Here is a 27776-nt window from a genome sequence, read left to right on the forward strand (position 1 = left end):
GGAGACGAGATAACGCACATATATACTCTGTTTTGTCTCTTTATTGTTGTTAGACCTCAGAACCATCAGTGGGGAAAGAGCTCTATTCATTCAGCTGAATTTTGATTGAAGTGTCTGTTCATTAAATATGTTTTTAATACTTTAAGAAGTTTTCATCGTGATTATTTCTCACTGTGAGGTTAAAAAGATTTTTTTTCACCACACTAAGTAGCTAATTAAAATGATTGCAGATCAACTGCACTTGATGACAGGTTCGACAAGCGAATTTTCCACGAAATCAAACAATGACTCGGTTTAGAAAACCAAGTCGTTTTTATTTGTCGACAGAAATCTTTGGACAAGTACATTACATTACATTACAGTCATTTAGCAGACGCTTTTATCCAAAGCGACTTACAATAAGTGTATTCAACATCGGTTTTCGAGAGAACAACTAGTCACCAGAAGTCATAAGTACATCTCCTTTCTTCAAACAAGCATCTACGAGCATAAACCAGAGCTAACGTACAGTGCAGAAACAAACTAATGCAATAAGTGCCACAAACTAATATGAATACAATAAGTGCAATAAGCTAGTATGAATACAATAGATGCTAAGTAAGTGCTAAGTGGAAGGCTAAGGGTAGGCCTTGTTGAAGAGGTGAGTTTTCAGCCTGCGCCAAAAGATGGGCAGTGACACCGCTGTCCTGACGTCAGTGGGGAGTTCATTCCACCACTGTGGGGCCAGGACAGAAAACAGCCGCGACCGGGTCGATCGGCCGCAGGGACCTCTGAGCGACTTATCTTACACTGTACAACTTGGGTTGGGCTTTCAGTGGGAACAATTGAGATGGTCCTGCAGGTGGAAATGCATGCGAAAGTATCTGGTTTTATAAACAGCATGCTTATTTGTGACTAAGTCTATTTTAAATTTTTAACTGTTGGAGTAAATTGAGTGGATGTTGAGAAGATGGAGTTGGCACTTAGATTTTAAGATTGTGAAAAATAAAAAAGCATGAAAATATTTGAGTAAATACAGTATGAGCAGAGGCACACCTTACATTACGTAAAGACTCAAGGAGCACAGAGGAAATATTACAAGAAACCTGAGAAATGTTTCACATTTTATTTAAGTATAAAATTGAAATATCCTCCATCAACTGGTCTTTTCTCTGTCTGGCCCATTAAAAATGCTATTAAATTATCTAGTATAACTAAAATAGTAATTTACATTATTTCACAAAATGTTACAAAGTAACAGCTTCATTTCCTTTCATCAACACTAGAGACAATATCACACATAACACTGTAAAAGAGTAATAAAGTGACATTTCTGAGGGTGATTTATTTTCTTTAAAACCACTTAATCTGTAACAAACCCAATGTTGTTGATCATTTTGAATTGAGCATAACAACAGTATTATTATCAATGTATAGTCTTGCATCTTTCTTACCCCACCTCAACTTCATGCAGACTCCGTGCCCATTGCAAATGTTTTGATTTTGTAGATCCAGTAACCAACAACAACAATGGTGGTTAGTGATAAAACCAAATAGAGGCTTTAAATTTCTCTACAGTCTGTGCTTCTAACTTTAAAAGCAATCTATATCTAAGTTACAGTTTACTTTAATAAAAACATATCAACAGGCAGCAATTACATTATTGTAAAACCCCAGATTTTGAAAGCGATCTTTCCCAAACTCCGGGCCGATGTGCAGGAAGTTGCCACCCAGTGTCAGGAGCAGCACACAGTAGGACCGTCCTCCCACTAGCTGCGTGTGGAGCGTTTAAACTGATGGGATTTCAGGTATACCTGTGGGAAGAGCGGGCAGGGGACCCATTAGACTGGGTCAGAGATTCGGTGTAGTTGGGGGAACTGTAGTAGCACGGAGGGTTGTCCAGTTCAGAAGGAGATCCAATACTGTTGCTGGATGAGTCATCCATTGAGGGATCCTGCAAAACAGGACAACGTCAGCCCAACTTTGTTTAAGAAAAAAAAAACATCTATTCCGCCTCCATCTGCTCATCCATTCCCCTCACCCAATAAATGCTCATATGGCTCTTAGATCCTTGTGTAGGAATGTGTCCATGGTCCAGTCAACCTTATACTCCATAATCAGGCAATTGTAATCTAATTTACGTCAAAAGTTAAGTTTTAGTTTGTTACAGTCTTTTTTTCACTAGTGTTGCTTCAGATTTGTGTCTTGCTTCCATTTCTGAGTCACAGAATGTACTAAGAGCATAGTGAGGATAAGAGAGATACCTTTTGCTGCAGGATGTAAAGTGAAGTTACAGCGTTTTTTCCATTATGCTCTGTCCTTTTCAGAAGCATATCAGCTGTGGCAAAGCATAAAACATTGGACTGTCATTTACACACATCACCTAGTTTCGGAATCGTTACCATTCCAGTCTCATTTATATTAACTGATTACGTTTTGTATTAACTGTCATCACAGTGAAATATTTATTCAGTGTAACTATATTATACCTGTTTGACTGAGTGGTGAGTGATCCAAGTGGTCATACAAGCTGGAGAGAGGCTTTGTAGCTGGATGTCTTCGCCTAACAAAGACAAAAGGGTTTCAATGCATTAATGTTATGTGATAATGTTTGTTTATTTGCATTCCAGACATGCCTTTCTTAAAATTAGTCTTATGGAATTTAAGGTTGATTTTAAAAGCTTGCTGGCAGTTCCTACTTTTTGGAAGGCGTCCAGCAGGCACACACTGTCACCAAAGTGATGAGGAGGAAAATGCCCCCAGTGGAAAGGATGATATAGAGGGAACTTCTTCCTGGTAGGATAGGCAAAATTACAGTTCAAGAAAACTAACAGAATACGGGAACATACATAAAAGTATTTTACAGAAAATGATTGTTGAATTTATGTTTACAAAATCTGGGAGAGTAAAGCTACTTTTAGACATGTGGCATGGCTCTAGGGATGGGCGGTCCACCACTTTGGTCCAGGCTAAAATATCTCAACTTTTGGATAGATTGCCATGAAGTTTTGCACAGCCATCCAGGGTGCCCATAGACTGAATCCTGATGACTTTGGTGATCTCCTGAATTTTCCTCTAGAGTCCACCTGCTGGTGTAATTCTTCACTTATCCTGTTAAATATGTCAACATCTATTTTATTCATGGTCCCCAGATGATGATCTATCGGGACTTTGGTGATACCATGACTTTTCCTCTTGCCCCACTATGAGGTTAAAGGTATAATATGCAGGATTTTTTTAAAAAAATCAATGTATAGACTAATACAAAAATAATCCCTCTCAATCATCCCCAACTGGAAGTGTGTAGCAGTGTCTGCAGAGACTCTGCCGCTGCCTGTGTTTTCTCTGTTCTTCCTATTTTGCTGAATTCGGGACATTTCTGGGCATCAGCAATGAGTCTTTGGGCCTCACGTGGGGGTGTAACCCCCAGCCAGTAGCCTGTCCAGGTCGTCAAATACCGCTGCTTTGTCCCGCCCCTCGATGATTTATACCGTGGCACAAGTCCCAGCACAAGTCATTCAAAATCTGGCAACTTCAGCACCAGAGAGATGGGCTTTAGACCGTCAACGCCATGAAATATTACAAAGCGTAGCTTTCATTTCTCTTATTCACTGCTTTGTTCTCACTAATGCTGTAATTTAAATTACATATACATCTGCTGTTCCCTCTTACAGGCCATGTGTATCTACTGAGCGTCCTCTCTGACCTAATTCTCTGAGTCATAGCCACGTCTGTTGTCCCAAACCTGGAACCTTTTCAGAGGCCGCTAGCCTTTATTTTATGTGGACATTTAATGTTGTCAAATAATGTATATGTAAGGATAATTATCATTTTGACTTTCAAATGGCATAGAATTGTTGATAAAATATGCAAACATGAAATATCTTGAAATGTTGGGATACATTGGCTTCCTGTAACACTTCAAAATGTTTGCTTCATGTGTTTCAAGGCTTCTACATGGACAGCTCTTCTGTGTTGTCCTGATAAATATGTGAAGAGAACAGATCTACCTCCTATTGTACTGCCCATGTCACTTTGTCGAGCATGATGCGTTTAACACTTGTTGGCTCGTTTCACTTACTGTAGACCGTCAGTCTGATTGGCAGGCTTGTCATGTTACCCACAAGATTCTCCACTGTGCAGCTGTAGATGTCATCATCTGCCATCAACACCCGTGTGATGGTCAAGAGCTTCTGGTCAGGTGACAACATGAACCTCGACACGTTGGTCAGTGGCTTTCCACCTTTGAACCACCTGTAGGCATTCCTGGTTCCATTGTCATGGGAGCAGTTGAGGATGACGTTTTCGCTGAGCTCCAGTACTGATGAAGCTTCCATGTGGATATAGGGCCTGGATATCAACTCTGGAGGAAGGCGGCAGTAGATTCAATAGTTTTCAACATGTAAATAGACACAAAACAACAGGAAACATGCTGTAGAATGCAAGGGATGCTGATAGACTCAAAACAGGAGATGTTTTGGATCAGTAACTTCAGGCCAACTTTTATTCAGGGACTTACCAGGAAATTGACTTCTCCCCTTTTCAATAACTTCTCTGCTTGTTTCTACATTTATTTTATATGTTGTTGTTGTATACTATTTATACCAACATTATTATACCTTTCTTATAGTATCTGACATTATAGTTGTTATGTTTTTAGATAAGTATTTTTGAGGGTGATCCATCATGAGTGTTTTCATATTGTAGGGGTCTTTAAACTAGATGTTTATTCACAGCATTTGTATTGTATTGTATTATCAGCCATTATATGTGTGCGTTTTTACAGTATATGTTAGCACATTTTGATATTTTCACTGTCATTGACCTTTATTTATTATTTGATGATTTAATATCTTTTTATTTTTTGACAGTGTATGTGTGAGTTTGTTACAGTATAAGTTTGCACTTATTTTCTTGTAAGTAGTCTCTTGGTTAACATGCCATGTGACACATGACCTCTTGATGAGGTGTAACTAGAATATCTGTCCTCATTGCCCTTTATACCCTGATGAAGACTGTTTGAGTCAATATGCATTGGTTATCCATGTACTAATAAAGGATGCTTTTCAGACTGCCAGCCTACACCAAATGTTTTGGACCTCCGTCTTCATGTGGCGATAAGAAATTTGGCTACATTTTATAGATAAATTCTGTCATTAGTAGTAGTTTTCTCCATTATCCATTAGTTTAATTGAATCTTTAGAGACCTGGAGACTGTCTTAAATGCTTTTAATAGGCCCCCTTCACTACTGTAAGTCTTTCAAAGTGGGAGTCAACCATGCCTGCAGCTACAGTAGTTCAAAATGATATGATGTCCCAATTTCACATGTTCAAAAATAAAATACAGAATGTGTTTCTAAACTACCACATACAGCATATTTGACGCGATTTCTGACCTGTAGTCTCTTGCTACTCATCCTCAAGTATATACGCCAATACAAATGTATCTGTGAACTAGTATCAGCTGATAATATTGGTCTGAGTTTTAATCAGTTGAGCTTTAAACTGGGGTGCTGTGAATCTACCTATAGACTATGGCATCTATTGGAGAGGAGGACCAAGATATTGATTTGTATGTCAAAAATGAGTTTCAAGTTCAAAATCTGAAAGAACACCAAAGATTGTAGTACAGTATTGTAGAAATTAAGCAAGATTATTATGTTTATTAAAGGTGCAGTGTGTAGCATTTGGCGGCATCTAGCTGTGAGGCTGCAGATTGTAACCAACTGAAACGTCTCCCGTGTGCAAAGCACGTAGGAAAACAGTGGCCAATGCGAAATGTGAAAATGTGAATGGCCCTTTGGCTTATGGAAACATTATTGTATTGTAGATGGCTCTTAACAGCCATGAAATCTTCTGAGCATCAGATGACAGAGGATTGCATTCTCAGCAGTAGAGTGGGAGGAAATAGTTGACACAGATTGCCTCTTGTGGAACATTGTTGCTTCCCTCCTACTCTTCTTCAGTATACAGGTGACCTTCACACAGACCTCTATGTGGGCAGAGCTGATGCCATTCTTCCATCATGAAATGCGGTTGGAGAGGTTAGAGGTGAGCATGAGCTAATACATGGGGGGATTAAGATGTAAGGTGTCTTCAGGGAGGTTGATGGACCAGCACTGCAGCTTCTACCATAACTGCTGACAATACACACACAGTAAATAAGCCTGTAATAAGTTTAACCAAAGTCCCAGATCCCCTGGCCCTCTAGTGTTCTTTGGTTAGGACAGGCCTGCACTCTTCCACCAAATCACTGTGGTTACCTCAGTCTTACTGTACTGCCAGCTAGTGCTGCTGCTCACACAACAGCTATTGTTGCCTCGAACCTTTTATTGTTCTTAATGGATGCGCTCCAAAACAAACACGAGATTGTCCTGTGTGAAACACAGTCAGTGTTGACTTCTGTTACTGCAGTTTTGTTACATAACTTCCATAGTTTACTAACGCCAGTTACGAAACAAATGCAGTTGTTTTACTGAACAAACACACTGGTTTTAACCCAAACCATGATCTTTTCCTAAGCCTAGCCAAATACCTTTCGTCTGTATTTCACGAGTTGGGAGTGAGAATGTGTTGTTAGAAACGGTAATGTTGTGTCCGCCATCACTTAAAAGTTTAGAAAAGATTAACCTAAACTTTGCTGCAGCATCTCTACCACCTGCTGCTTGTTGTCAGCAGAGACATTCATTGTCAGACCTACCACCTCATATGCTGCTTGCACTCCATTAAACCAGGTTTCCTTGCCCTCGATGCTATAACAAGCATCACCTGTGTGGGTGTGTAGGGCCTTTAAATCTGTCAAGTAAGTTGGCTGACTTTTCAAAGTTTGGAAAATGTTTTAATAGAACCTTACAGCATGTTGTTAAATTGTGTTTTTTGTGCCACTCTGAGTCAAAGGAGAGTAAATCATGAATTCACTCTTGATGGATCCAGGTTAGCAGCTTTCTCCTGCATCCTGTCTTGGCTAAACATGTCCTTGTCCTCTTTACTCACTTTTAGAAAAAGTGAAATGTTGAGTCAGCAGCAGAAATAGTACTTAGTATCCACCCAGGTAATCTGGGGTCTCACTCTCAGGAGCAAGGCATCAAACTATTTGTGAAAGCTGCCATTATCCATACACAACTCAACTGGCACTTAAATTGGACTTGAGAAGTATGTTTTCTGGTTCAGACTGAAGAGAAACTGGTGTGATTTTTACCGTTACGTTCATTTTACAAATCACACAATAGAGCTTGTTTTCTTACCATCCACAGTGAGCGTGATAGTGCCCTCTCCTGTAAAGGTGTCATCTGTGATGGAGATCTCCACGTCATAAGTTCCGTCATCAGAGAGCCTGAGGTTGTGGAGAAGCAGAGTCCCATTTTCAAATACCAGGATCCGGTCACGATACTCGGGCCTCAGGGTCCCAATGATGTCAGTTCCAATTGACTGGACAACAGTGACAGACTTTTCCCTCTTGAGCTGCCACTTGATGACCGGCAGGTCGAGGCTGAAGCTACTATAGCGGACAGACAGCAGGGCCTCCCCCCCCTACTGTACCTCTAATGAGAGTGTTGGGGATGGTCATATTCACTGCCACCACCCCACCTGCAGAGAAACAAACAAGAGAGGTCAACAATTGATTATTTACAATCCATAGCTTAAAGGAAATAAATATATTTCTGTTATGCTAGGCGTCTATGTGTCCAAGTGCTATTAATATGTCTATACATCATTATTTATAATCATTTTATTGTTATTTCACAAATTTGGAAGTAAATATTTATAGATGAAGAGACACCAAGAGGAATGTACCTACCATAGTTGTCTGAGATGTGTACAGCTCTAATAGCAACAAGCATTTATAGTTTTACATAGTCAACTCTTTAACGGACGTGTTGCTGAGAATCATAAATCTGCAGAAACGATGTGGCTCAGTTATACAGCCCCCTTTATTCAAACCTCAAGTAATTTCATTGCCAACGTTTAGTTTCAGTGGTTAGCTGAAGGCTCGTGTGGGCATCACGCCCCATCTCTGCTGTATACTGAATCCAGTTTGCATGGCAGATCTACATGACCATGGGAACAGCTGTCAGTTCTTGGGATGGGCCAGCATGAGCCAACAAAAGTGGGGATTGTTTGTTCAAATTTCCTTCTTGGCAGTTCATGAAAAGAACACTGGGAGCAGTCCAGATGCCATGCTAGCTTTGCAGAAACAGAGCAACTCAGTGACTCGGCTGCTAGTCACAACAATAGCAGGGCAGTGATGAGACACAGCCACAGCTGAAAGTTACTGAATGTCTGAAAACACTGGTTCAGCCTGAAGACACAATTACTGTATTACTTACAAAGGGTGGGCACAAGAATTTAAAAGCACCCACACAATTTAATGCAATCCAATACCCCAACAACAAATACTACCTTTGTGATGTCCATAATGATCAGTTTTCAGTTTCAGAGTCCTCAATTTAACTGACATTAAAGATGCATAGCACTGCAAAGATAACCACAAACCTCTGGTCATAACATATTGTGTCAAACCCTCTACATGTTCCATTTATATTTATAGTAAATATGCAACTTTAAAAACAAAATCCATTTTGCTCCTGTTTTTGGTATTTTCTTCCAGAATCCAGCTAATACTGTGTAAGAACAGCAGTAATAAATAATACTAAAAATGTGAGTGTTTAGTTGCATATGCTACTGGAAGGACCCTCGGATTGTTACATCCAGCAAGTTGGTGTTGATTCACATTGCATAGCTAACATTATATCTGCAGTTTGTAATTTTTTGATTCCCTCATTCTGACACAAACAAACAAAAAAACAAACAAAAAAGCATACTTCATGATTCAGCTGTTCCTTACTTGCTACAATGTAAACTATTACAAAGTTAAAGCTTTTCCAATTGCATAAATCTGCAAGTGACCATTGTCAGGCAAACCTTTAGCAAATCCTTAAATAGAAAATGTGACTTACCTGAATTGAAGGAACCGAGACACATGAGCATTAAAATCTGGGAAATTATTTTAGCTTTTGAAGGAGCCTCCTTCTCTGCCTTCATCTTGGGTCTCAAGCTTTGTTTTCCTCCCAGACAACCAAAATGATCTGTGACTCTGGGCAGGACGGAGAACACAGTCATTCATTCACGCTCTGCTGGGACTGAGTACATGTTGTTCTCAAACGCCAATGTAGATGCAGGACAAAAGTGTGTGTGTCTGAATGTCCGTTTTGTTAGCTTAATGTTTTTATTGCAACGATAATTTATATGTTGATGAACAGAACAAAAGTCAGTGTTCATCGCCTTTCTATATGAGTGTATCATTGATGTTGAAGCACACATGATTTTGCTTGTCTTTCAGTCTTACCAGTGGTGGGGCTGAACTTGTAAAGTATAATTGAGAGTGGCTCCAGAGGAGAAGCAAAGGTGTTTTCCCTTTTTTACCCCGTGTACGAGCTGACATTTTGGTTCATGGCTCAAAAATACTAACACTACACACAGACACACACGCACGCACACCAACCCAAACTTGTCATACAAATTCTAACTCTGCTCTGCCTCTTTGACAGGAAGGAGAACGTGAGGAACTCCTTCGTCATTCTGCAGGATAAGGTTATGCTACAAAAGAACATCCTGTTAGTAATTGGAATTATTATATTAATATTATCTAATGTCATGCATAAGTGTCATTCAAATACTAATGCTGCTCAATCCTTGACAGGAAGGAGAACGTGAGGAACTCCTGCTTTTGCAGATTTTGTAGCACACCCAGTCGTCCGAGGAGAGGGGATCTCTCTCTGCATTGCCTTTCCCGAGGTTTCTTCTCATTTTCCTGCCATCAGGATTTTGGGGAGTTTTTCCTCGTTTTCTTAGAGAGCTTGGGCTGGGTCAAATTATTCAGTATATAATGTGATATTTAACACTGAACAATGAAAATAAACTTGAGTTTTAAATGAACTTTCAAGCTCTTTCCTACATTATTGTCAAAGACACATGGTATACGAATAAATAATATTGACAGCAATGATCATGAAAACATTTATTAGAAGTGAATCAGGATTTGTAGATAAATGACACAGTGTTGTTTACTTTTCATCAAACATTTTAGGCCTGATTAAAAGTGTTTCAGCTGTATGGTCAAATAAAGGCAAAAAAAAGCCCCAAAAAATATTTGAAAAAAAAAAAAGGAGCTTTACATAATAATCATGATTAAAACATAATTATATATTTAAAAAAGTTCAGGAAATTAAAAGTACTACAAAAAAACGACTCAAAAATAGAGTGAAATCAACAAACAAAATGCATAAGACACTATAGAGCAGGAAACCAATAAAACATGCAGTTAATGTAAATAAAAGGTGTATTTAAGAGGTTTTGAGGAATGATTTAAAAATACTCAGCAAACCTCAGATCTTCAAGCAGGGAGCTCCAGAGCTGAGAGGCCCTGACAGCTGAGACCCTGGTCGACTGTGGTCTCGATCCAGGATTTAGGAGCAGCCAGAGAGTCCTGCCTCTGAGGCAACAGTGTGTTAGTATGTAGAGGAGCAGCAATTCCCAGTAGATGTTCAGAAAAATATAAATATCAATCAACCCTAAAACTGACAATCAAAAAAGGCAAGATATGAGTAATGTGATCTTGTCTCTTTCAATTTGTAAAAAAAGGACTTCTCTATTTATTTTGTTGTCAAACCTTACAATGCCTCCACATCTTTCCTAAATTATTGGTATTTTCCAACATTTAAAGCCAGCAGAGGAAAGTAGGTTGTTAATAGCAGTTATGCTTAGTTTGCTGGCTCAACTCTGTCTTTGTAGCTGTACTTTCAATTGGTGCTTAATGTGTTTCAACTCTGAAAGATGTGAAGAGACTCATTTTCAAAGCCATGGGTTTCATTGTTTGATGACGTCAGACAAAAAGAAGGCTTGTCCACGTTCAGTTGTACATTAAGTTGCTGGAGCACAACCATTGAGAGCTGTCAAATGCTTGTGCCACAAACACCGAACACCTCCGTTCTTATTATGGAAAGCTGACTCATTAAATTGTAAATCTGCAGGGCACTGTTATTTTGCCTTAAATTACAGGAGACAGGTTTTCCCAGTTCTTTATTCATCCAGTCTTTAAGTGTTACCACCTATAATTACAGTATATGTTCACTATAAAGATGTTGCTCTGAGCTTGTTGCCTCCTGTCCCTCATAACTGCACACAAGGCTGGATTTACCTTTTAGGGGCCCCCTATTGACCGCCTGAGCCCTGTGCATTGTGTGTGTACCCGGCCACCTCTAAGGCCCCATTATGTGCACAGCATTCTTTAAATGACAACTTCATTTGCCCAGAGACCCAAAAAGCAAATCAGCACTTTTATACCGGTACACTACCTGGCCCCCCAGGGTTAGCTAGTGCTCATTTCATTGGGCATCATTTATTTGGCAGTGTGCACCATGTGAGCACAGTATAAACTGATTTAAGCTAAAATAATGAAGTGATTTTACTTTGCTGACCGACTAATCTTGCTTTGTAATACAGGCTCCTGGTGATGTGTGTTAGTGGTGTTGAATTAAGCATTTTCACTAGCTTTTCTTATCGTCCACTGTAGTGTGACCCGTCTCTGCTTTGTTTATACACACGCACACAGTCGACACAGTGATGCATCATGTGTTTGGCAGTTTAATGACATAAGATGTGGTACTGTGACAATGACAAATAATTTACAACAGGGTTACAGCAAGGATGTTATGATAGCTCTCGCCATACATTGTGTTGCTGGCAAATGATTTGGATATATACTTCAATGTGTGGGAGTGCTAGAGATGATGCTGCTTAAAACAACAGACATGAAGTTGGGAGATTAGATTTTAAATGGAGCAAAGCCATAGCCGAAATGAAAAAGGATAAAATCAACAGTGGACTCTCATGCAGGCACATTTAAAAATGGATTTCTACATTTCCATGTAGGAAAATAGTGTCACCAATACAAAAACGTCTTTTCTGTTGAATAGATAGAGGCAAGGCTTTATTTCCTTTGTAGGGTAATACCAAAACATTTAAATGTATTAGCTACATAAACTACACCATCACTTGACTACACTGTACTAGCGCAACTCTTGGCCTTAGAGCATATGCACCCTATGTTCTATTAGCACACACAAAGCCAACATCAGAGGGTGGTATCGACACTAGGGAATTAAAACATAAGCTTGGGCATTTTGTTTGCGTGAATGCTTGGTCCTGTGAGATTGGTTAGGCCTGACTTGCCCCAGGTTTAGACTGGCTTGACAACAATGGCATGAAGATAGCAAAGACACTGGTATCAAAAAGAAAGGTGAAAACATTTAAAGCACATTACAGAATTGAAGCTACTGCAACAATAAAGCCAGTTAAAAAGGAAACACACAGAGGTAGATGCACAATAAATAGGAATGACAATGGAGGTGCATAAAGCCGTGTGCAACTATGTGGTTGCAGTAAACGGGGCTAAAACAAAAATTTACATGGGAAATTAACTAACAAATATTCTGAAAACAAAGTGGCACTGGCCTGTTAACAGATTATCAATAGTTGCTGTGGTTTGTGTCTTTTTAAACAAATGTGCAGTGTGTTATTTTCAGCCAGAAGCTTCTTGACCGGCTGTTCCACTGACAGTTTGTGTTCCTCCACTTAAATACTGTAGCCTGCTGACACCTCACTACAGTTTGCTTCTTTACATGACTTTATAATTGAGTAAAGATTAGCTGTATGTCAGAACAGGTCCAATGACGTTGCTTCACATGACATTTCTTATTTTCTTTAGCTTTTTGCATTTTGAATTTAACCATTAAAACATCTAAAACAAAACAAAAAATGTGCATAAAAAATAATCTAACTCTTCGGAAGACATTTAGGTGCAGCTGAGGTGAAAAGGGTGGAGTGTTAATAAAACAGTGCTGATGGCTGATGAAAAGATGTTTGGAATAAAGACCTCAACAGGACCTGCTTCTGTGTTTTATCACTTGTCACGTAGATTTGGTGGTTACATTTCTTACTCATCTCTGGTCTACATTTTCGTTTTTCCAACGATTTTGGAATGTCAAGTTTTTCAATTACTGCACAATGTTTCATACTTATGGAGGAAAAAGCAATTAATATATCTAAACTCTGCGCAAATTGTAAGTAATCACATTAAATACAAGAAGCTGTGCGGTGTGCTTAAAGTCATGACAGGAAAAACGGGAGTCCATATGCTGCTCACTGTGATGTATGTATAATGTTTGTTAGTTAAGCATGTCTCTGGAAGTTATTGTAAGCTATGACCTCCAGGAGGATAACCCGGTGTAGGACCGACGCTAGCAGCTTCAATCACATTGTGGGTTTCTACCACAGACTGTGTATAAGAAGGTTTACTCGTCACAAACATGAATGGCAATAGGAACAAAGCAACACTGGTATTAGTCTGTAGGTGCAACTGAAGCAAAGTCAATATCAAAAATAAAGCAAATCCAAAAGGAATGTGAGAAAAGAAATGGCTTCATGGAAAACTTGGGAGATTCTTTTCTCCCCACTCATGACAGTTAAACCATCAGTCACATCTTTACAACATTAAGACACTAAGTTAAGGATGGAATGGTCGACGTGTTTTCTCTGGGAGGTAAAAATAGAAATGGGGACTTGAATAAGAGGAGTTAATAATGCTTTCAACTGCCAAAATAAAGGAAACATCAACAGTGTTTGTCCTGTTCAATTTCAGTACAATACACACCCGCTGTACTTTTGACTGACATTTGCCTTGTTGATCACTTCAGAAGAAAACCCCAGACTATTTAGTCTCCCATCATCTACTGTTTGGATTCCGTTGTTTTGGCAGTTAGCTGCGAATGGCAGAAAATGATAAAACACTGCAGTTTGTCATCAGGACGAAGCAGAGCTGCTTAGTGTTGAAGCAGCTCAGGGCTTCAGCACAGAGTCGTACGTCATGTAGACGTACTGAGAAACCTCTGGGGCCCGACACTTGAGAGACAGCTGTGGAAACAGAGAGAGAACACAGAGTAACGATAGGAGAACCCTTTTACTCAGAAATAGGATCATTCAAGAGCCTCTTCAGATCTGTCGTGAAACAGCTTACTGTACTTTTGAGGATCGCACAGGGGGTAAACAGTAATGATGGTTCTATACACGTTTGATTCTGTATTTAATCATAACCTTTCCCAAGAGAACCCATGGGTCATTAGAGCCATCCCACAATTTGAACCACCATTCAAATATGGGAGAAAAAGTCCAAATTCAAAGTTTGCAGCAGGCTGTGCCTTCTACTCCAAGGAGAGCATTTGTAAATCTTTAACACGAAATTAAGAAAAATTAGCTAGCCGACGTGCTGAACCAATAATAACAAGAACATATCGTCTAAGAGGTTATGAGAGAACTCATTTTTGATCAACACAAAAGAGTAAACTGCAGCGTATTTAGGTAGATACTAAAACCAATAAAACTAATTAGATTCTGGATGATCATCTACTGTGTGTATAGTGCAGAAACAATTATGTAGACAGCTGAAGGAGGGTTTATAGAGTTTTACATAACATGGATTCAAAGCTTCAAACAATTAGTCGATTAATCGATTAGTTTGTAATAATCTATGTAAATAATCGGAAACTATTTTGGTAATCTATTAATCATTTTAGTCATTTTTCAAGCGAAAAATGCAAATTATTCTCTGGTTCTACCTTCTTCGATGTGAAGACCGGTTGTTTATCTCTGTATTACATCACATTTAAATTAATATCTTTGGGTTTTGGATTGTTGGCAGGACAAAACAAGACATTGGAAGACGTCACTGTGGACTTTGTGATTTCATTGATGTAATTTTATAGACTAACAATCCATTAATCAAAAACAGCTTTGATAAATAAATCGAAAATGAAATAAATAAATGTTTGTTGCAGTCCTTTGTTTAATAAATTCTGGTTCCGATTTTTTCCCTCAACGACTATCATTATATAGCACAAGTGAACTCAATCTACTTTACATTAAAAAGCCATTAAACACTAAATATATGTATATAAAACCTATTTTATTACCTATCAGAGACGCCGCTATAATCTACTACATGCAGGTACTTCACCAAATACAACCACGAATCACTCAAATGTTTGTCCAGGTTCAATTGTGATCAATAAAAATAACAACAACAAAAAAATTGAAATTCTTTGTTAATTTCTTTCCCTTTCTTACCAACTGAACTGAATTGGAATTCTACATTAAACCTTGTAGATGTCACCTGGACACAGATACTCATCAAACAAGCATGAAGCATGGCTGAAGGCCCAATAGTGTAATAACACTCTACCGTGTAGTTGGGGTTGCCGGGCTGAATGCGGAGCTCAGCTAAGATCCAGATGCCGTTGGTTAACTTGAGGGACTGGTAGAGCATGTCCTGGCCTTCTACGTTCCTCTTGGCAATGGTGAAGATGTTATTACTCTGCAGCTTCCCTGATACCGTGTCTGCAAGACCAGAATCAAGGTTTAGGTAATTAACACACCTCAATTATTGAACAAAGTGAAATACACACCAGGCTGTAATCACTACTGGAACTGTAATCACTATAGGTACTAACACTAATGTTCACACCAGCAAACTGGCAAAAGGTTTAGAAGGGAATTGACGGTAATGGTTTTATTGAACTATGAGTGGCAACCTTCGGATTTCAGTAAACCTGACCGTGCTAAGAACAGTCACCATCCTGCTGCCAAGATAATGGTGGCACAATTATGAGCGAGTTGGAAGAGTCCTTCAGGTACAGAGGAAGAGGAAATGTCCCAAGATAGGCATGTGGGTGGAGAAAGAAAACACAGAGAGAAGGGTGAGGTCTTTGGAATGAGTGGTAGGCGGGAAAAAGAGAGCTGGTAGGTTATCAGTCCTGTGACGAGTGTACAAATGTTTTCAGTGTTGGGCCTGGGGACCGCTGAGGGATCGAGAGTTTTGGCAGGGTGTGATGAAAACTTGTTGCCGGAATTTCACGAAAAAATATAAATGCTTGTTTGTTTTTGCTAAGCCAACCTGCATTGAGGTGGCACTCCTTTATCTGGTACTGTAGCTCGTTCTCATTAGGGATGTCTTTCCAGGTAGCCAGGAACACCTGTCGCTCTGAAGAAGGGAAGAAAATAAAAACATATATCAAAATTAGTAATGAAGGATGCTGAGAGTTGATTTAAACACATAGAAACACAACATATTATTGGGATGGTTGATGCATACAGAAGTAAATAATGGCCATTCATGTAGCATATCATGTATGTATATATATTTGATCTCGGCTTCAGCGGTTGTGGAAGATATTGTTTGTGATGTAATGATGTTTTATTAAGTTGTGGTTCACAATCATACCCATTTTCCCATCCTCAACAAAGAATATGTTGAGAGGGATGAGCACGCTGAAGTAGAAGACGTCGATGTTGTTCTTCACAGCCACCTGGGCACAAGTAAGCAAAAGAGCTTTGGCGTTAGATATTTTGGGTATAAGCAGACACTGTTTTTCTGTGCCTTTTCAATGTGTGGCACTGCTGTTCAAATGGTGAGTGAGAGCTTATGTACCTGGAGATTATTGAGTGGGTCCATCTTCATGACAGGCCCAATGGTGTTGATAGGCAAAGAGACCTCAATAGTCTGGCTGGGCATCAGTGGAGTGTGAACAGGCAGAGGACTGGTAGGGATCATCCCAAAACTACATGTAGGACATTAACAAAAATCATTCAGTACCTGTTTTCAGTTACAAAATATACACTCAGCAGCTAATTTATGTGGTACACCAAGATCAAGATCAAGTTAAAGCAGTCTAATACACCAGCTCTACTGTTTCAGGAAGATGGTATTTGATGGTAGTAATATCGTAGTTCAACAGGACTTTTTCTGTGCATCATCTCACCGACCTGTTCTTGTTGAACTGGACAGCGAAGTCAGTCATGTGTTGCAGGGCCTTGTTGGTGAAGGTCATGTCCATGTACATGTGGCCCTGGCGGCGAGAGAAGGTGCCAGAGATCTCCAGTCCCTTGGCCTTCACTGCAGGCAGCCACACCTGGTAAAAAGGTACCAGGGTAATCAATTATCAGGATGGAATATATACACGCTGGAAGTCAAAAGTGTGTAATCTCCTGCAACAAAAGCTTCAGTCATTGGTAAAACAAACTGGAAGCTCAGCATCAAAATGTGTGCAGATTTTTAATAGGAACCGGTTCCTTAAGCCAACTGTAGTGGCGTTTTGCCCCACCGATCCATACGAATAATCATGCTTTAAACATTGAGTTACCAGCATAAAAAGATGTGCTTGTTGCCCGTTTGGTTGTCAGAATCGATATTGTAACAGTAGACTCAAATTTTACAGAATTCAGACAGGATCAAAACATCTTCAGAGCAACAGGTGTTTCAGTTTAACTGGAGACTGCGTCTGTGGTTGCTCGTATTAACTTAAGCAGTTGGCATAGGTAACACAGATGAGTATGTATTTAAAGTGGTTTCACAGTTTTTACGAGGACTCCTACATGTTCTGTTCGTTTTTCACCAGCTGCCATCATTACGAGCAACCACAGACGCATTCAGCCGAGAGTCACCAGTTAATACGGTCATTGGTTTAATCAAAACACCGGTAATGTCTATCGCTGTAAGCTATTAAACGTGTTGACTACTGGACTGATCAAACATGCTCAAGTTTGTAGTGCCCATTTTCAAACCCAATAAACTCAAAACTCTGGGTCCATGTCTGATATTAGACCTCCTGTACATGACCACAGATAACATAGTTATCAAGTATCTAGAGACTTGTATGCTCGTAAATGTTTCGCTGGTGTAACGTTACAAGTTAGATTTCTCCATCAAATACATGTATAGATCTGGCTACTATATACTGGGCCACTTGCTGATGTATTATACCCTCTCACTACTAGCAAACAGATCTGGAAAGTAAATTTGTTTGGGTTCCATTCGCCATCTTTGGTGGTTAATGCCCCACCAAGAAGGGTCTCACATTACTTTGTTGGCTTTGTGTTTTATTGAGAGCACAAGTTAATTCTGAAGTTGTGTAAACTCACTGATTTTGCGGCTATATGGCCTCCAGTGGTGATGGCCATGCCTGTGGAAAGCTCGAACAAGTCATTAAGGCCACTGCTGACAGCTTGAGGAGCTGGTGTAGGTGACGGAGCAAAAGTACTGGGCACAGATGAGGGGATGAAGTTCTGTCCCACCTACAATCACACAAAAAACACACACGCACCCACACAAAATCAACATAACAATCATTTTGGAAAGCATCACTGGCAACTTGACAATTTGCAATAACACTACAAATAAAAGCACAAAGACCATCTCAAGAAAATATTCATGAAAAAACAACATTTTAACTAAAGCAAGCGATCAGCCTAAGCTCATTTGACAGAGAGAGTGTGAATTTAAAGAAGCATACTTGTGGTTTTGGGTGTTTGAGCTCATTAATTACAAAGCTAAGTTACAGCTAAGTTACAAAGAGATCTCTCAATCATCTATCGTATGACCTGCTTAAAAATATTAATGTTTAAAATAAGTTCATACATGGGTCAATTTCTGGTTTTGCCAGTCTGGTCCCGTTTGATTTTGTGCAAACTGGCGTTTGTCATTAAGACACATGCCGGCAAATTCAAAAGTGGCCTACATTAGCAATATGACAACATGATTAACATATTATATTTTTGTTTATACACCCTCATTAATGGACTCTCAGTCTTATTATGTTCCACTTGGGAGCGGCTGTTGAGTCAAGCGTGATGCCTAGTGGTACAATTCGGTACATCGGTCCGGTCAAAGATGAGCACAAATTAAAATTGTGGGATGATTTGTACAGGTCAGAAAACGTGCTTAACATCTGTGTGGTCTTCTCACTCAGTGGTTTTTAAACTAGGGAGCGAGGATCATTTCTGGGGAAATTTAAAAAAAGAACATATTAAAGATAATAGATTTACATTTCCAGGGATATAATTCACCTCAGAATAGATTTTAATGAGTGCGTTTGTGTGCCTGCAGACAAGTTTCTGACAGGAGAGTTCAGGTTAGTTCGGGGGTCATGGAATGAATAACACATGGGTGCTAGCTGTTCAAACTAAACAAACACCATCCTGAATATTCTGGATTATTATTCCTAACTTGAAAAGGTTGAGAACTACTGTTTGAACTGAAAATATATGAGTCTGAGACAAAGAAGCTAGGTTTAAAAACTTGGTAAATATTTGAAGAAGATGGTGTGAGAATGTAGTGGGTTTAATTCAGCGAGCATGCAGACAGGCAGACTGCCAAACAGAAGGGCTTGACTTACTGCTGGACTTCCCCCAACACCTCCGCCCAGGTCTCCCCCCAGCTACAGGAGAGAAGAGAGGCCCCCAAAGACAGCATCCAAACATCAGACGGACCAAACACACAAACAAAGACAGAGACAGAGACTTTCTTAGCAACCGCAACCCATCAAGAGGAGCCCTCACTTTCAGCTCGGCATGGTAGACATTAAAATAAGACTTCAAAATCTGCTAGAAGATTATCAAGGAGTCCAGTTAGTCCAGTGGCTTGAAGAAGAGGAAAAGTGACCATTAACAGAAGATAATACACCAAGGCTTAATGTAGCTCTATGTTGGAAAAACAATCATGTTTCGGACAAATATATTCTGGATTTTAAAACATTTCAAAAACCTTTTAGTGATGTATTTTAAGAATTTTAAGATAAAATTAATGTGTGTGTGTGTGTGTGTGTTCAAGCTCACCAAACTGTCCAGGCCTCCTCCCAGAAGGTCCACGGCCCCCATCTGCATGGAGGAGACCTGGGGCACATTGACTGGAGGGCCCAGGTCCAGGTTCAGCAGGTCACCCAGCAAGTCCCCCTGGCTGGGGATCACATGTTGCTGCTCCATGGCAGCCGGTGGCCCACTGCTCACTGGGCTCTCGCCAGTATCAATGCTGTCACAGGAGAAAACAGGAGTACTGGTAAGAGACAGGAGGTCAAAGCTTTGACAGGTCCTTGATTCAGCGACACAGCACTTTTGCCTTACATGTTGCCCTCTTGTGTGTCACGTGCACGACATTTACTACTTTTGTAATATTATCTGCATGACGTCTTTTCAATTGACCTGCTGTGCTGCACAGGAAGATGTTTGCGGTGGACTCCGTGGCTGCCCTCCACGAAGGCGCTGGGCGGTTTGTGATAGACGGAGGCCAGGGAGCCAATGTGGCAGATGAGCTCATCCAGCAGGGTGGGCTCAATCAGGTCCGTCTCCTCTGAGATCAGGGGCTTTTCTGACAACACCACCTCCTTGGCAGTCACGGGGTCGGTGGACAACAGGCGCCAATAAATGTAGCCCCTGTCACGCAGGTCAGGGTTGTCGGAGTCCTGCAGAGGAGCAGAGAGTTCAACATGTGCGCTGTGAAATATATTATTTTGTTTCCCATTTATTTAGTGTAGGAATTACATCTTAACGACTACAGACGATGAGCTGTGCAAAAAAACACCTGCTCACCTGAGTGGCCAGGCTGAGGACCTGCTGCACCAACTCCTGAGTCTCCGATGGCTTCTTAAGGAACAGCTTAACAATGGCAGTCAGCAGAGTTAGCTGGACCTGTAAATCAAAGCACACACCGTTATATTACGATTAGCTTCAGGGTACAATGCCTCCCAAAGTCCTCAACTCCCTTGTTCACCCTTGACCATACACCTCTACTACATTGTAATGTGCTGAACTCGATGTCAGTAACTGTTCAAGATTCAGTTGGTAAATGATTCAAGTGCGTTTCAGTTAATTGCTCGTGAAACGAATGGACCCACCTGGGTGCTCTCATCGTGGAAGCCCTCGAGGAAGCTCTCCAGCAATTCATCAGCGTTATCGATCCTCTCGGCATACTCGCCAACGATCCAGATCATGGCAGCACGAGCATCCGGCTCATCCAGAGAGTCCAGATTCTCACACAGCGTAGCAATGATGCTTTCATACCTGGAGAACACCAGCATCTCATTGGTCAGAATAAAACTTTACTGGAGGGATATAGATGTCATCTGCCCATGTTAAGTGCTCATTGGTATTTGTGGAGTAGTTCTCAGGGCTTCATTGGGAAACATACTTGTTTGGGTACTTGCGGAAGATATCCCTGATGACCACAATAGCCTCCTGAACCACGTAGTTGACCTTGGTCTGGATCAGGTCCAGCAGGGTGCTGACACAGCGCTCAGCTGATTGCTGCAGAGGAACGGGACAGAGGCACCATGTCACCATTACTTAGGGGGAAAAGGTTAACTCTTCATTTTTGTAATAACAAACTACAGCCAAAATGATTAAGACCGGACTAGATGCTTTAATTGTTGCTGGTCTGCTTTACATCTCGGCAGACATTTTGACATCTCACAGTCGGAGGAAAAAGCACAGGTGTATTCAACAACATTAACAATAGCTGCAGTCCACGTAGAGATGGTATTGTGCATGCTGGCTCACTGGAACAGCTAACTGGGACATTTGAGACATCGTTACTGTTATTAATATCACCTGTGATTTTTTCCACTATGACAAAGTAAAAATGTCTGCTGGGAAAAAGGGTTTGTGGTGTTCGTCTCTCCTTCTGATCAACGTCTTAAAATTCCTCTTGCCTTGTCGCGAGAAGGTGCAGTTCACACAAGCATAAACTGAGCAGCATAAATGATTGATATATATATATTTTTTTATTATAACACATCAATTGTTCGATAAACACACAAGGATGAGACAGGCAAAAGTATCCCCATTAAGGAGACACATACATTATTTAATGAATTATGAATATAATATAATTTTAGTCTCTGATTGGTGAGCGAGTTATTGTCACCTGTATTATGATATTACTACCGTCACAACGCCCTGGTGACAATTCTGAAGTGAATTAAGATTATCGTGCTGCGATGCACATGAGAAGACTTCGGTGTCAATGACAGCTGTTCTTACCTCCACTTTGATGGCACAGCGTCCGATGGCTCGTACAGCCTTGCGCACAAAGTCAACGTCCACCTCTGTGGCGTATTCCTTCAGTTCAGCCAGTACCTGAAAGTGTCAGAGAACAAAAGTAATACACCGTTTGTGTTCACCACACTTTTATTTTTAGTTGTGATTAACTTTTATTGGTTTTGTTCCAATTTGATGTATTTAGCAAAAAGCAAAACCCTTTGTAGGAAGATTATACCTCTCACAAAGCTTCTGTATAGTTCCATAAAAGGTACCTGAGCAATGTTGGCCTGAGAGGCCAAGCGGATCATGATGTCCAGTTTCTCCAGTTTCACATAGATGGGGTCGTTGTACTTGACAAAGAATACCTTGATCTCCTGCTTCAGGATCTCAGGCCTGCGCACAAAGCAACATATTAGACTGCAGGAAACCCCGATCCAAAAGAAACAATAATTTCTATTTGAGGAAAGCTCCCAAAGCTGTGTCTGCTGTTTGTGATGACGCACCTTTTCTGAACAATGAGGTTGATGTTCCTCAGAGCCACGTACTGGACCTCGGGCTCTCCAGAGAGCAAGGTGACCAGCGGTGGGGACAACTTCTTCAGCAAGGTGTTGTAGTAATCGGAGTCCTTGGCCAGCAGCTCCAGGAACTTCATCAGCACCTTGACAGCGGACAGCACCACTGCTGAGTTGGCGTGAGACAGTCGGGGAGTGACGCGCTCACAGATGCTTTGAAAGTGAAGGAGGGAGGGAAGGAAGGGTGAGGGTCAGTAAGGTTAATGGAGGGTAACACTGATTTGAATCAAGTATGGATGTCATTATTTTAAAAAAAGAGAGTGGCGTAGTGATTGTGCTGATCTTATGTTTGATGTTAGACAGGTTTGTCTCTGAAATCATCAATAGTCGCTCTACGATGGCCAGTCAGCAGGAGCCTACATCCCATACTTCAGCCTGAGTGATTGCTACCTTTGGGCTTCACGCTCATCCTTGGGGTTGTAGTTGGACAAGCAGTCCAGGATGAAGATCTGTCCCCACTCAGTGCACTCGTTGAGGGCCGTCAGCAGCTTGTTGATGTTCTGGGGATTGAGGTCCAGCAGGTTGCTGTTGGGGTGAGACTCGCTGATCTCAGACAGCGCAGCAACCGCGTTGGCCACAACCTACAGGACGGAGGTGTTGTGTGACGATAACTCTGTTAACTACTAGCGGACAACACAAACTAAGGAAATAAAGCTCAGGTGGGAAAGAACCGACACCTACCATGGGATTTGAGTCAGCAATGAGATCTCTCAGGGAGTCCAGGAAGCCCTGGTCCTCCACCATCTGGGCATTGATGTCATGGAGTTTCGCCACACAAACAGCCGCCGTCTTCCTCACGTATGGGTCCTCATCCTTCAGGCATTTCCTCAGCGGCTCACACAGGTACTCCGTGATCTTGTCCACCCGGATGCAGCCCATGGTGCGAACGGCCAGGGCCCGGATCAGAGGGTTGGGATCCTCACAGTCCTGGAGGTCGAGACAAGAAAGGCAGTTGTGGTTTTAAGGAGATTAGGTTTCACTGAGGCACATTCCCCCTCTGACCCAAAAGTGAAATTCCATAACTTTCTATGACCATAAATATATCCTTTGTGTATTCAACAGAAACTTTATTATTATCGAATAATTAATGATTGATAGTCGGAGTAAACAATGCAGTTTTGACAACAACTTTAAAGAATTTTCTAATGTAGTAACGATAGAAACACAAGTGTACATTCTACCATAATCCTGTAAAAGTGTCAATAATATTTATATACATTTATACACAATTACACCAGAGAATGTGAAGTTTGTGACTTGTCTAGTCTTGAAAACACTTCTCCAAACAGCATAACCAATAGGGCAAAAAAAAACATTATTTTCATTATTGATTTATCTTCTTGTTAATTGTTTTCTTTGTTAGACGTCATCAAATTGTTCAAATATTTGTTATAATTTCCCACAGCCCAAGACGATACTCTCGAAAAGGAAAAAACAAAACAAAAGAGAGATATAAAATAATAAAAGCCATTCAAATTTTCCATTTATAGAAAATAATTCAATAGATGAATTCAGATTATTTAGATGTAAAATAAAATACAGTTATGTAAAACAATTACAAGTTGAAGTTGGAAGATTTTAGATGAAATTTCTAAAATTTCCCAAAAGTTAAAGTACGTTGACTGTAAGGAGGTGCTGTGTTTTTTTCAAGAGTCAGGTGCAAAATCGTATCATGTCCGACCAACGGTCGACATAACATAAAACATAATTATGATATGAGACAAACAAAGCAACCTTTTATGACCCAAAAACTGAGCTTTTCAAAAGCGCCGTCTAGAATGGATGAATCTGAAAAGGCTGCGCTCTCTCATCTGAGAGTGAACAGGGATTGATCTGCCTTTGTGTGGATGAAGTCACAGCTTCGGATACCCTGGCAGTATTATATGCAGCTGCAGAAACAAGTGAATTTAGGGACTTGCCTTGACGAAGCTGTTGACGGCCATGATGGCCATGTCAGGCTGGGTCTTGGCGTAGTTCATTAAGTAGAGGTAGACCAACTTCTTCAGTTCCAGGTTGTCGGTCTGCATGCAGTTCACCACATCTGGAAACAAAGAACTGACAGCAAAGCGAGAGGCCTCAGTCAGACATTACAGTATGAGGCTTTCAGGGCTGTTTTTCTGTCATCATATGTTGACACCGTGAGCATTGTGATAAAGAAGTCCCCCTAAAGGCCAATGTATACTCTCACAGAAGTGTTTTTAATAACGTTAATGTGACCTATTTAAAGTGTATTGTGTATTTGAAACTGTGTAAAAGTTAAGAATACTCCATTGAGATGTTTGTTGGGCTGGTTCTCCTCGTCTTCAAGATAAACTCATGCTGGAAGTATGTGACAAACACACTTGAGCGATTGTAGTCTGGCTGTGTTTTGACTTGCTTGGTATACAACAGTGGGTTGATAACTGACCTAAACCAGACAGTTTAAATATCAATAAATACCTGACATCCTTGCCAACAGTCATGGCAGCGATGACCTTCTTCACCGCCTCTTTTCTCTTCTCCTTCTTCTCATTGTTCAGCTCTGCCTTCAGCTCAAAAATCTCCCCTGTGAGATCAATCACAACATGCGTTGGCAGCAGCACAGTTTGAATGTAATGTCAGCCGCTGAGAAATAAGATGATGTCTGACTGATAACCAGTTCAGCACCACTTCCTCCCTCAACTCACCTTTTTTGTTTGTTGTGAAATATTTGGAGTCCGTCATGATTGTGGTCCTTTAAGTCTGTACAGAAGAAATACACTGCATTACGCCATCAGCAAAATCTGCATCAGTGATTCCCTTCCACCATTTGCATAGGATTTCTCCCTGGATATTTACTGGCATCTCTCTTTGGTTGCATTCAAATAATTTGGACACAATTAGTGGGTTCTGATGCCTCAACCAGGTGCATAACATGAAACACAGAGCCATGTAATCTCCAGTGACAAACATAGAATGGGTTTTACTGCAGAGCTCAGTGAATTTCCTCGTGGCACTGTCACAGGATACCACCTTTCCCACAAGTCAGACTTCTGCCCTGCTAGGTTTGCCCCCAGTCAGCTGTAAGTGCCGTTAGTGTGAAGTGGAAATGTCTGGGAGCAACAACAGTTCCTCCCATGAGGTGGTAGATCAAGTCACACAAGGCTGCAGAACACGGCCGCCAAGCTGATTGTGAATCACTTAAAATTTCGGGGTTGCAACAGTCAACTCACGAGTTTCAAACTGCCTCAGGAAGCAACGTCAGCACTGTTTATTGGCAGCTTCATGACATGGATCTCCACGGGGGAGCGGAGGCACACAAGCCTGAAATCCCAATGCACAGTGCAAAGTGTTCATTGGGTCGGTGTAAAGCACAGCACCACGTGACAGTGGAGCTGTAGAAACAACATATCTGCAGAGATCAACCAGGCTTCACTATGTGGCGGTCTGACAACCAATTTGTATTTGGCAGATGCCAGGAGTTCCCTTCCTGCTTGGATGCACAGGGCCAACTATTTAGTTTAGTGGACAGGGAATAATGATGTGGGGCTGTTTTTTTTTATAATGTGGGCTAATTTCCAAAGAAGGGAAACCTTAACGCTATAGCAGCACACAATGAGTGTGCTTCCAACTTTGTGGCAACGTTTGGTGAGGGCCATTTCCTGTTTCTACATGACAATGCCCTGTTCACAAACCAAGATCCATAAAGAAATGTTTTTTTATGGACGAATCTGACTGGCCTGCATTGACCCATCGAAGGCCTTATCAACCAATATCAGTTCCCAAGCTCACTAACGCTGTTAGAGCGAAGTGGGAGCAAGTGATCCCTGGCAGGTTCCACAGTATTGTGAAAATCCTTTCCAGAAGAGTGGAAGCTGTTATTATAGCAGCATCTACATGACCATGGTTTTGGAATGAGATAATCAACAATCACGTATGGGTAAAGTGTGCAGGTGTCCACCGGTGGTGGAATGTAACAAGTACATTTATTCAAGCTTACTTTAAGTTTGAGGTACTTGTACTTTACTGAATATTACGTTCACTTATAATAGAGTATTTCCACAGAGTGGTATTGTTACTGTTACTCAAGTAAAATGTACTTTTTCCACCACTGGTGTCCACATACTTCTGGCTATGTAGTTTAGCGTTATGTCAACATCAGGTTGTCTATATTTGCACATTCGTTCTGGTAAATGGACAAGAAATAGCGTGCACCACAGAAAATTGAAGTATACGGTGGTGCTTTGGTACTGTTTTGATGTCAATGCATGACAATTTGGGTTTATGTGTCATTTCTATCACAGATCCTAGCTATCGCTAGCTTGTAAACGTAATTTAGCTAACGCTACATCTATAATATAAATCCCATAGCTTTAGCATTAACTATAACATTAACGTCAATGTCATCCATTCCCTTGTGAAATTCACGCTAAACCTAAATCAGTCGTGACATTTCCGATAGAGCACCGGGCGTGACAAACGACTGACTTATGGTTTGACCTCTCTTCAACGTCAAAGATAGCGAACGTTACAACGTTACTATTAATTGCTAACGTTAGCTTGCTGCATGCTAACGTGAAGTGTAACGTTTCCAGGTAGCGTTACACGATCGGCGCTAACGCTACCTCTGGACGAGCGATGCTAGTTTAGCAAAACTTTACAACTGTGATGTAATCAGCATCATTTGGGCGAACTTTCTCCCACTCTGATGTGACTTGTAATGTTATTAAATCTGACATCGAAACAGGAAAAGTGATCAGCGGGCCCAGCTTCCATTGCTGACAGGGAGCTACGTTGTTAACGTGTGTGATGCAATGCCCAGCTGACTGATCGCCCCGAAACCACACACAAAGATAGGACAACCGTTATAGATAAATGTTGAACTATGATATACCTGATTCAAGTTTACGTCCGCGGTGAAATGTGGAGTGCAAGACGCAGGTTTGGTCCCTTCCTTTGCCAGGTTGAGGAAGATGGAGAATCGGGACTGGGATGGTGCGTTCACCGTCATCGGAAACTGGAAAACTTCCCTCTTAAATCGGGCCTCTAATTCGACCGATCCAATGCCTTGCACCAATAATGGACTGCAGGTGGATGATGTGGACAGATCGATCAGTACCATTGTCGTTTATGTTTACAAGGGTAATGAATCTCTGCAAGACCTATATGTAAATTGAGATTTGGGTTTTACACTTAAATACAACGTATTTTAGGCGTTACTGGTTACTGCACGGCAAAAATGCCTACAGCGGTGAACACAGCACGAGAGGAGAGTCTTGGTTGGGATCAGAATGCTGTCCTGGCTGACAGAGTGGGAACTAGAATAATGTTTATGGCAACAGTGAA

At 40.9% G+C, this 27776-nt stretch overlaps 2 protein-coding genes across 2 annotated transcripts; both read right to left on the reverse strand.

Annotated features, from left to right (window-relative positions):
* Nucleotides 1-1090: 1090 nt before the first annotated feature.
* On the reverse strand, nucleotides 1091-9103 carry LOC116395431 (hepatocyte cell adhesion molecule-like). Its single transcript, XM_031869326.1, is given in 8 exon segments — nucleotides 1091-1933; nucleotides 2244-2317; nucleotides 2469-2542; nucleotides 2679-2772; nucleotides 4061-4342; nucleotides 7224-7509; nucleotides 7511-7566; nucleotides 8937-9103. Coding segments are annotated over 8 exon segments (1179 nt in total). The 5' UTR covers nucleotides 9100-9103; the 3' UTR covers nucleotides 1091-1783.
* A 2499-nt stretch (nucleotides 9104-11602) lies between these two features.
* Nucleotides 11603-27446, reverse strand: ap2b1 (adaptor related protein complex 2 subunit beta 1). Its single transcript, XM_031869189.1, has 22 exons — nucleotides 27325-27446; nucleotides 25139-25193; nucleotides 24912-25017; nucleotides 24392-24527; nucleotides 23154-23399; nucleotides 22863-23053; nucleotides 22404-22625; nucleotides 22173-22293; nucleotides 21901-21996; nucleotides 21050-21165; nucleotides 20757-20922; nucleotides 20452-20550; nucleotides 20065-20324; nucleotides 19702-19894; nucleotides 19263-19304; nucleotides 18010-18162; nucleotides 16855-17000; nucleotides 16520-16649; nucleotides 16313-16397; nucleotides 15986-16072; nucleotides 15275-15429; nucleotides 11603-13950 (listed from the first exon to the last, which is right to left on the reverse strand). Exons 2-22 carry the CDS (start codon nucleotides 25173-25175, stop codon nucleotides 13876-13878), a joined length of 2862 nt encoding a protein of 953 aa, XP_031725049.1. The 5' UTR covers nucleotides 25176-25193; nucleotides 27325-27446; the 3' UTR covers nucleotides 11603-13875.
* Between the last annotated feature and the right edge of the window lie 330 nt (nucleotides 27447-27776).

Source organism: Anarrhichthys ocellatus, unplaced genomic scaffold (genome assembly GCF_004355925.1).
Source record: "Anarrhichthys ocellatus isolate YVR2014 unplaced genomic scaffold, GSC_Weel_1.0 scaffold46, whole genome shotgun sequence".
In the NCBI taxonomy this organism is placed as follows: domain Eukaryota; kingdom Metazoa; phylum Chordata; class Actinopteri; order Perciformes; family Anarhichadidae; genus Anarrhichthys; species Anarrhichthys ocellatus.

Coding starts and splice junctions, on each gene's coding strand:
- ap2b1 (XM_031869189.1), bottom strand. CDS start 25,175: ATGACGGACTCCAAATATTTCACAACAAACAAAAAAG. Junction 21,166..21,900: donor GCTGTGCCATCAAAGTGGAG/GTAAGAACAGCT, acceptor GTTCCTCTGCAG/CAATCAGCTGAGCGCTGTGT. Junction 18,163..19,262: donor GTGTTGGGGGAAGTCCAGCA/GTAAGTCAAGCC, acceptor GTGTGATTGTAG/GTGGGACAGAACTTCATCCC.